This window comes from Suricata suricatta, chromosome 9, assembly GCF_006229205.1.
Source record: "Suricata suricatta isolate VVHF042 chromosome 9, meerkat_22Aug2017_6uvM2_HiC, whole genome shotgun sequence".
NCBI classification, from domain to species: domain Eukaryota; kingdom Metazoa; phylum Chordata; class Mammalia; order Carnivora; family Herpestidae; genus Suricata; species Suricata suricatta.
In genome coordinates this window covers 46,715-57,582 of record NC_043708.1, presented here as the reverse complement: position 1 = coordinate 57,582, position 10,868 = coordinate 46,715, and the positions used below count along the sequence as shown (strand labels likewise).

The 10,868-nt window shown below is 40.5% G+C and overlaps 1 gene segment (V, D, J or C); it reads left to right on the top strand.

Annotated features, from left to right (window-relative positions):
• Positions 1 to 8,294, top strand: part of LOC115301082 — an 11,806-nt gene extending 3,512 nt beyond the window's left edge. The window contains 1 exon segment of the V gene segment in view: positions 8,115 to 8,294. Coding sequence covers positions 8,115 to 8,294 — 180 coding nt within the window.
• Positions 8,295 to 10,868: the final 2,574 nt, after the last annotated feature.

Here is a 10,868-nt window from a genome sequence, read left to right as displayed (position 1 = left end):
GCCACGTTGGGCTGGGGATCTTACCTCCCCTGCACGTCCGGGGCTGGCCCGTTTTCGGATCTCCCCCATTCGCCCCCACTCACTCAGGTATCCTTGAGGTTCTATTTCTTCTGGAGTTCGTATTTTCTCCTTCCACTCTCGCAGATGAGCATAATATCCTTCTCAGTTGGATAAATGGTGCAGACGGAGTTTACAGAGCTCCCTTCCTCTCTGCCATCTTGGCTCCACCCCCTGATTGCATTTGTTTGAGTCTCTTCTATTTCCCTAGGCTCCCTATGTTTTAAAAATTTCACTTATCTTTTCCAAATACAAATTTTGATGTAGTTGATTTGTTTTGTGTATTTGTAATAGTCACTTTTTGTCTCTGCTTTATCTTTCATTGTTAATTTTATGTTTCTCTTTTTATGTCAATAAAAAACCAATGATTTTTTTAAAAAATCTGAAAAATATACTAATTAATATGGAAACACACTACACATGGAAGTAACAAAACAATCATGAAGAGGAGCGAACATGGAGACATCACACTTATTTCTTTCTCTTTTTTTTGTTTTATTTTTTGTTAATTAGTTTATTACCAAGTTGGTTTCCTTATAACACCCAGGGCTCTTTCCCACAAGTGCCCCTCTCCATGACCATCATCCCCCTTCCCATTCCCCCCCTCCCACTTCAGCCCTCAGTTTGTTTTCAGTATTCCACAGTCTCTCATGACTTGCCTCATTCCCTCTCCCTAATTCTCCCCCCACTTTCCCCTTCCCAAGGTTCCCTGTTAGATTTTTCCTATTACACCTATGAATGAAAACATATAGTATCTGTCCTTCTCTGCCTGACTTATTCGCTTAGCATGACACCCTCAAGGTCCATCCATTTTGCTACAAATGGCCAGATTTCACTCTTTCTCATTGCCATGTAGTATTCCATTGTGTGTGTATATATACCACATCTCCTTGATCCATTCATTAGGTCATGGACATTTAGGCTCTTTCCATGATTACGCTATTGTAGAAAGCGCCACTATGAACATTGGGGTACATGTGCTCCTATGCATGAGCACTTCTGTATCCCTTGGGTAGATCCCCAGCAGGGCTATTGCTTGGTCATAGGGGAGTTCTTTGTTAATTTTTGAGGGGCCCCCACACTTTTTTTCAGAGCGACTGTACCAGTTTACATTCCCAAAACTGTGTAGGAGGGTGCCCGTTTCTCCACATCCTTGACAGCATCTATAGTCTCTTGATTTTTTCATTTTAGTCACTCTGATCAGCGTGAAGTGGTATCTAGTGTGGTTTTGATTTGTATTTCCCTGTGCTGAGTGATGCTGAGCATCGTTTCATGTGCCTGTTGGCCATCTGGATGTCCTCTTTGGAGAAGTGTCTATTCATGTCTTCTTCCCATTTCTTCACTGGATTATTCGTTTTTTTGGGTGTGGAGTTTGGTGAGTTTCTTGTAGCAGAATTGGCAAAGATGAAGTCAAACTTTCACTTTTCACACACTACATGATACTTTACATGGACAGCCCGACCGACCCCACCAGAAGCCTACTAAAACTGATCGATGAATTAAGCAAAGTTGCAGGTATCAAAATAAACGTACTGAAGTTGGTTGCATTTTTATATACCAATAATGAAGCAACAGAAAGAAAATCAAGAAACTGATCCCGTTCACAATTGCACAAAAAATCATCATAAAATACCTAGGAATAAACCTAACCAAAGATGTAAAAGACCTGTATGATGAAAACTAGAGAAAACTTATGAAAGAGTTCCCTTTACTATATCTTGCAGGGATGGTTTAGGGGTCAAAGACTCCTGCAGATTTTGTTTGTCTGGGAAACTCTTTATCTCTCCTTGTTCTCAATGACAAACTTCCTGGATAAAGTATTCTCGCCTGCCTCTTTTTTTCCCCATTCAGCACATTGACTGTTTCATGACACTCCCTTCTGTCTTGCTAAGCTTCTGTGGAGGGAACTAACCTTATTTGTCTTCTCTTCTTAGTTAAGGGCATCTTCTCTTTTGTTTCTTTTAAGATTTTCCTTATATTATGCCCATTTTCTATGATTTATCTTGATAATGGCCTGGTTTTGTTATCTGTGCCTCCTGTATTTGGATGTTCATTTCCTTTTCAAGGTTAGGGAAATTTTCAGTTATAATTTGCACAAATAAAACCTCTGTCCCCTTTCCCCTCTCTTCCTTTGGGACTCCTATGAAAAGAATGTTATCACACTTTATGGAGTCACTGAGTTCTCTAAGTCTACATTCAGAATTCAATAGGTTTGTTTATCCTCTCTTTTCTGATTCCTCATTTTCCATAATTTTTTCTTCTTTTTTAAATTATAGTTTATTACCAAGTTGGTTTCCATATAACACCCAGTGCCCTTCCCCATAAGTGCCCTCTCTATGACCATCACCCACTTCCCCTTCCCTCCTCCCTCTTCAGTCTTCAGTATGTGCCCAGCATTCAAAAGTCTCTCATGATTTGCCTGATTTGCCTCACTCCCTCTCACAAACTCTTTTCCCGCTTTTCCTATTCCCATGGTCTCCTATTATGTTTCTCCTGTTAGACGTAGGAGTGACAACATACGGTATCCGTCCTCTGCCTGACTTATTTCGCTTAGTATGGCTCCTTCTACGTCCATCCATTTTGCTACAATTGGCCAGAATTCATTTTTTCTCATTGCCATGTAGTATTCCATAGTATATATACACCACATCTTCTTGACCCATTCATCAGTTGATGGACATTTAGGCTCTTTCCATGATTATGCTATTGTTGAAAGTGCCGCTATGAACGTTGGGGTATATGTGCTCCTGTGCATCAGCACTTCTGTATCCCTTGGGTAGATCCTCAGCAGGGCTATTGCTGGGTCACAGGGGAGTTCTACTGATTGTTTTTTGAGGAACCTGCACACTTTTCCAGAGCGGCTGCACCAGTTTACATTCCCACCAACAGTGTAGGAGGGTGCCTGTTTCTGCACGTCCTCACCAACATCTATAGTCTCTTGATTTGTTCATTTTACGACTCTGACCAGTGTGAGGTGGTGTCTCAGTGTGGTTTTGACTTGTGTTTCCCTGATGCTGAGTGATGCTGAGCATCATTTCATGTGCCTGTTGGCCATCTGGATGTCCTCTTTAGAGAAGTGTCTGTTCATGTCTTCTTCCCATTTCTTCACTGGATTCTTTGTTTTTCGGGTATGGAGTTTAGTGAGTTCCTTGTAGATTTTGGAATCTAGCCCTTTATCTGATATGCCATTTGCCACTATTTTTTCCCATTCTGTTGGTTGCCTATTAGGTTTCTTGATTGTTTCCTTTGTAGTGCAGAAGCTTTTTATCTTGATGATAAAAGCCCAGTAGTTCATTTTTGTTCTTGATTACCTTGCCTTTGGGGATGTGTTGACGAAGAAATTGCTGCGATTGAGGTCAAGGAGGCTGCTTCCTGCTTTCTCCTCTAGGGTTTTTATGGTTTCCTGTTTCACATTCTGTGGGAAGCTGCAAAGATTCAGCTGCTTGGCCATTTGCTAGCCGGAAATGTCACTCCCTGAGGGGAGTTACAAAAATAGGCAGGGGAGCGCCACTCCCTGTCAGGAGAAGCCAGAAGAACAAAGATCAATCGCCTACAGGCAGGGTGGTATTGGCCCTTCAGTGCTGAGCTAAAAACCTTAGTTTGGTTCCTCTTTTACTCCAGCCTTAATCCCTTAACCCTGTTTCCTAGCAACCGACCTAGGTCAGCTGCCTTGTTCTCCCGCCTCGAAACCTTTATAAGATACGGTGTTTTCTGAAAAAAGAAGAAGAGGCTTGATCAGACACTGTGTGCTGTCTCCACTCTCTGAGTCTCCCTCCCGCCCTATTTCTCTCTCCCTCCCTCAGGAACGAACCCACAAAGATTTACTGCCCTGCCGGCTGGGGCAAGGGACCTGGACAAGTGGCCCCCAACGTGGGGTGAGTGACGGGAACACGACAACATTCAGGTCCTTTATCCATTTTGAGTTTGTTTTTGTGAATGGTGTAAGGAAGTGGTCTAATTTCATTTTTCTACATGTTGCTGTCCAGCTCTCCCAACAACACCTGTTGAAGAGGGATACTCTTTCCTGTTTTGTCAAAGATTAATTGGCCATACACTTGTGGGTCCGGTTCTGGTCTCTCTATTCTATTCCATTGGTCCATGTGTCTGTTTTTGTGCCAATACCATACTGTCTTGATGATGACAGCTTTGTAGTAGAGGCTAAAGTCTGGGATTGTGATGCCTCTTGCTTTGGTTTTCTTCTTCAATATTACTTTGGCTATTTGGGGTTTTTTTGTGTGTGTGTGTGGTTCCAGACGAATTTAAGGATAGTTTGTTCTAGCTTTGAGAAGAATGCTGGTGCAACTTTGATGGGGATTGCATTGAATGTGTAAATTGCTTTGGGTAATAAAGACATTTCCCCAATATTTATTCTTCTGATCCATGAGCACGGAATGTTTTTCCGTTTCTTGGTGTCTTCTTCAATTTCTTTCAGAAGTCTTCTATAGATTTCAGTGTACAGCATATAACTTGGGTTAGATTTACTGCTAGGTATTTTATGGTTTTTTTTTGTGCAATTGTAAATAGGATCAGTTTTTTAATTTCTCTTTTTGTTGCTTCAGTTTTGGTGTATAAGAATGCTACTGATTTCTGTACATTGACTTTGTACCCTGCAACATTACTGAATTCATTGATCAGTTCTAGAAGGTTTCTGGTGGAGTCGATTGGGTTTTCCATGTAGAGTATCATGTCATCTGTGAAAAGGGAAAGTTTGACTTCTTTTTTTTGCCAATTCTGATGCCTTTTATTTCCTTTTGTTTTCTGATTGCTGATGCTAGGACTTCCAACACTATGTTAAACAACAGTGGTGAGAGTGGACATCCCTGTCGTGTCCCTGATTTCAGGGTGAAAGCTCAGTTTTCCCCATTGGGGATAACATTAGTGTGGGCTTTTCATAAATGGCTTTTATAATGTTTAAGTAAGTTTCTTCTATTCCGACTTTCTCAAGGGTTTTTATTAAGAAGGGATGTTGTATTTGGTCAAATGCTTTTTCTGCATCTATCGACAGGATCTAATGGTTTTTTCTCTACTTTTGTTAATGTGAGGTATCTCACTGATGGATTTGCAAATATTGAACCAACCCTGTAACCCAGGAATGAACCCCACTTAATCATAATAGATAAATCTTTTTATATGCTGCTGAGTTCGATTTGTTAGTATCTTGTTGAGTATTTTTGCATCTGCATTCATTAAGGGTATTGGCCTGTAGTTCTTTTTCTGTTGTTGTTGTTGGGTCTCTGTCTGGCTTAGGAATCAAAGTGATATGTGCTTCGTAGAATGAATCCAGAAATCTTCCTTCCATTCTATTTTTTGGAATAACTTGAGAAGGATCGGTGTTTATTTTGCTTTAAATGTTTGGTTGAATTCCCCTGGGAATCCATCCGGACCTGGGCTTTTATTCATTGGGAGATTCTTGATAAATGATTAGATTTCTTCCCTGGTTATGGGTCTGTTCAGATTTTCTATCTCTTCCCATTTGAATTTTGGTAGTGCATGTGTGTTTAGAAATTTGTCCATTTCTTCTAGATTGTCCAGTTTTTGGCATATAATTTTTCGTAGTAATCTCTGATGATTGCTAATATTTTGGAGGGATCAGTTGTAATAGATCCATTTTCCTTCATGATTTTGTCTATTTAGGTGTTCTCTCTTTTCTTTCTGAGGAGCCTATCTGGAGGTTTATCAATTTTGTTTATTTTTTCAAAAAACCAACTCTTGGTTTAATTGATCTGTTCAAATTGTTTTGTGGATTCTATATTGCTTATTTCTGCCCTGATCTTTATTATTTCTCTTCTTCTGCAGGGTTTTGGGTGCTCTTGCTTCTCCCCTTCTAGTTTCTTTAGGTGCTCTGTTAGATTTTGAATTTGTGCTTTTTCTAGTTTTTTGAAATAAGCCTGGATTGCAGTATACTTTCCTCTTATGACTGCCTTTGCTGCATCCCATAGAGTTTGGATTGTTGTATTTTCGCCTTCATTTGTTTTCTCATATTTTTAAATTTCTTCTCTAATTGCCCGATTTGCCCACATTCTTTAGTAGAGTGGTTTTTAACCTCCACATCTTTGGAGGGCTTCCAGAATTTTTCCTGTGATTGACTTCAAGTTTTATAGCACTGTGAATTGAAAGTGTGCATTGTATGATCTCAGGTTTTTTTTGTGCTTATGGAGAGATGTTTTATGACTCAGTATGTGATCTATCTTTGAGAATGTGCCATGTGCACTCGAGAAGAATTTATATTCCCTAGCTTTAGGATGCAGAGTTTGAGATATATCTATTAATTCCATCTGTTTCAGTGTGCCATCCAGGTCCATTGTTTCTTTAGTGATCTTCTGTCTGATTAATCTATCTATTGCTGTAAGTGGAGTATTAAAATCCCCTATGATAAACATTCTTATCAAAGATTGTTTCTGTTTGTGATTCGTTGTTTTATGTATTTGGGTGTTCCTGAATTTGGTGCATAGATGTTTATAATTGTTAGCTCTTCCTGATGTAGAGACCCTGTAATTATTATATAATGTCCTTCTTCATCTTTTGTTACTGCCTTTACTTTAAAGTCCAGTTTGTCCAATATAAGTATGGTTACTCTGGCTTTCTTTTGACTTCCAGTTGCAAGAAGATATTTCTCCATCCCCTTACTTTAAATTTGAAGGTGTCTTTAGGTCTATGATGAGTCTCTTGTAGGCAGCAAATAGATTTTTTAAATCCATTCTGCTGCCCTGTGTCCTTAGATTGGAACATTCAGTCCATTTACGTTCAGTGTTATTGTTGAAAAATGTGGGTTTGGATTCATTGTGTTCTATGTAGAGTTCATGTTTGTAGTGCTGTCTCTGGTATTTTATATTCCTTGCTACTTTCCCTCATAGAGTCCCTCTTAGGATTTCTTGTAGGGTTTGTTTTTTGGAGATGAATTCTCTAAATTTTTGTTAATTTGGGAACACTTTTATCTCTCCTCTACTTTGAATGGCATGCTTGCTGGATAAAGGACTCTTAGCTGCATTTTTTTTTCTGTTCATCACATTGAAGATTTCCTGCCATTCCTTTCTGGCCTGCCAAGTTTCATTAGATAGATCAGTAACCACTCAGAGGTTTCTCTTTGTATGTTAGCACCCTTTTATACCTAGCTCCTTTATAATTCTCTCTTTATATTTTGCCAGTTTCACCATGATAAGTCATGCCAAAGGACGATTCAAGTTATGTCTTAGGGGAGTTCTCTGTGCCTCTTGGATTTCAAGATCTAGTTCCTTTCCCTAATTGGGGAAGTTCTCAGCTATAATTTGATCAAACACCCCTTCAGGACCTTTTTCTCTTTCTTCTTCTTCAGGAATTTCTAGGATACAGATATTTTTCCGTTTGATTGTATCACTCAGGTCTAATATTCTCCTTTCATGGTCCTGTATTAATTTCTCTCTCTTTTTCTTGGCTTCCTTTTTTTGCTATAACTGTGTCTTCTAATTCACCTATTGTCCTCTCTGCCTCTTCAATCTGTGCAGTGTCCACCTCCATATTAGTATACACCTCATTTACAGCTTTTTTTTTTAGCTCGTCACAGCTGTTTAGAAGGCCCCTAGTCTTTGCATCAATAGCTTCTCTGATGCTTTTTTCATGCCAAGCGATTAATTTTATGACAATTGTTCTAAATTCTTGTTCAGTTATGTTGCTTAAATCTGTTTGGAGCAGTTCTGTGGCTGTAATTTCTTCCTGGAATTTATTCAGTGGAGAGTTGTTTCATTTCATCATTTTGGCTGACTTTCTGTCTCTTGTCAGTTTTTTTTCTTGTCAGTTTTAAAAGCTCATTATAGGGGAGCGGCAATACGGCAGAGAAGTAAGGAGCCCCATTACCTCCATCCACCCACAATTATCAAACTGAGAAGAATTAAAAAGCCACAGCTTTCTGATATCCAAGAATGGAGGTATGTGGACAGACCCCTTATGGACAGAAGTCTCATGGTTGCCTGAGTGAGTGAGTGCGAGCTGGGTCTGGAGACTTTATGGGGGGGAGCACTGGGCCAGGAGACAAGGCGCCCAGAGGCTTGGTGCTGGGCCCGCGGAAACCTCTATGTCCGTAGGCGCACAGCTCCACGGACAGCCGCGCAGGCAGGGCAGCCTTGAGACCAGAGGCTCACAGTTCTGTGGACAACCGCACATGCGGGGCGGCTGGCTATCCAGAGCGCATGGACCTTCACAGCCAGGTGCGGCACCACCGGGCAAGGCAGGAAAGAGACCAGGGGAAGAGACATAGAGACTGAATCACCCACAGCACAATCCCTGCAGAGGAGAGATTTAGACTGGGACTGATGGCCAGTGAGCGCTGAGCGAGATATATCCATCCCTTCAGCAGAGGTGTTCAGTCTGGCCAGGCAGCTCACTGACTTCAGGTGGAGCCAAGGGAAAAATCTGACTTCACAATCTCCCTAGTCGATCCTGACCAGAAAGCCACCCACCTGCAGGCGATTTTAACCGTGGTGGCAATATTGAGTGTGAGGGCAAGGACTTAGAAACTGGGCAGAACTTAGAAAACAGAAACAGTTAGATCCGCCTGAGACACAAGAAAGTTGGACTCCAGAGAGTGGCTAGCAAACGCATGGTCTGAGGGTGCCTGTTGCCATTCTTCTCCTCACATCCACCAAGGCGGGGCCTCAGAGAGCAGCCCTTGGGACCCAACCCACCTACACCAAACCACGCCCATCCACGCTGGAGAGCTGCTGTGCTTTTGCTTATTACCATTAATTGTTTTTTTCTTAATATTTTTACTTTTTAATTTGTCCCCTGTCTTCTCTTTATTATCTTCCTATTTCCTTCTTTTCTCCCTTTCCCCTTGGAATCTGGGAAAGACCAACAATTAGGCACTGCTGTGCTTAGATCAACTCTTACCATCCAGATAGTTTTTCCTTTATTCCATCCTTATTTCCCCCAAACCCCACTGCAGGTTTTAAGCCCTCAGACTGTCCTTTATCTCTGACTGTTGCTGTCCCCCCCCGCACTCTCAGCCTGCTTTTTCTTCTTTCTCTTTTTGTTTTTTTCTTTTATTTTTTTTCTCCTCTCTTTTCTTTCTGTTCCGTTTTTTCTTTCCCCCTTAGGTTTGCTTCTTTATCAGTACATTTTGTGCTTGTGTTCTCTGTGTGTTTGTCTGTCTGTTTTCTTTTTCAGGGCTACCTCAAGAAACAACCCAAAGCACACATAGTGGAAAATCCCAAATATCGCTGAGTAGGGAAATAAATTAATCAGAGGCACACAAGAGAAACTGAGAGACATCATTAAAAGAACATCTGCTGAAATGACAGGGCCTAGACACCCAAAGAGCCTCCTTCTATAGAGGAATACTAATAAATGCACAGTGCAGAATGAGCTTTTTAAACGGACAAGAGACAGAAATCACAGCTACAGAACTGCTCAAAACAAACACAGGCAACATAACTCAACAAGAATTAAGAACGATTGTCATAAAATTAATTGCTGGGCTTGAAAAAAACATGGAAGCTATCAGAGAAGATATTGATACAAAGAGTAGGAACCTTCAAAATAGCTCTGACAAGGTAGAAAAGGCTCTAAATGAGATGAATAATAAGACGGAGGCTGCCAATGCACGTATTGAAGAAGCAGAGAGGAGACTAAGTAATTAGAAGACACAGAGCAAAAGAGGAGGCCAAGAAAAAGAGAGAGAAAATGATTCAGGAGCATGAAAGGAGAATCAGAGACCTGAATGATACAATCAAATGGAACAATGTCCGTATCATAAGAGTTCCTGAAGAAGAAGACAAAGACAGAGTGGTTGAAGGCATGCTAGACCAAATTATACACGAAAATTTCCCCAATCTGGAGAAAGAGAATGACATTGAAATTCAGGAGATATACCGAACTCCCCTAAGATGTGACATAAGCTGACCTTCAGCACGACATATCATAGTGAAACTGGCAATATATAAAGACAAAGAGATTTCTGAAAGCAGCTAGGGGAAAAGGGCCTTGACATACAAAGGGAAACCTATCAGAGTGGTCACAGACTTATCTACTGAAACTTGGCAAGCCAGAAAGGAATGGCAGGATATCTTCAATGTAAAGAACAAGAAGAATATGCAACCAAGAATTCTTTATCCAGTGACCCTGCCATTCAAAATAGAAGGAGAGATAAAGGTTTTCCCAAATAAACAAAAGTTGAGAGAATTCATGACCACCAAACCAGCCCTACAAGAAATCTTAAGAGGGACTCTATGAAGGAAACATAGCAAGGAATAAAGGTACCAGAGATATCACTACAAACATGCACTCTGCAAAGGACACAATGAATCCAAACCCATATTTTTCAATAATAACACTGAATGTCAATGGACTGAATGCTTCAGGGTAGCAGAATGGATCAAAAACCAAAACCCATCTATTTGCTGCCTACAAGAGACTCACCGTAGACCTGAAGACACCTTCACATTGAAAGTAAGGGGATGGAGAAACATCTACCATGCGACTGGAAGCCAAAAGAAAGCTGGAGTAGCCATACTTATATCGGACAAACTGGACTTTAAAATAAAGGCAGTAACAAAAGATGAAGAAGAACACTATATAATAATTACAAGGACTTTACATCAAGAAGAGCTAACAATTATAAATATTTATGTGCCGAATACGGGAGCTCCTAGGTACATAAAACAATTAATCACAAACAGAAGCAATCTTATCAATAAGAATGTGCTAATTGCAGGAGATTTTAATACCCCACTTACAACAATGGATAGGTCAACCAGACAAAAACAATCACTAAAGAAACAATGGACCTGAATGGCACACTGGAACAGATGGAATTGATAGATATATTTAGAACTCTGCAT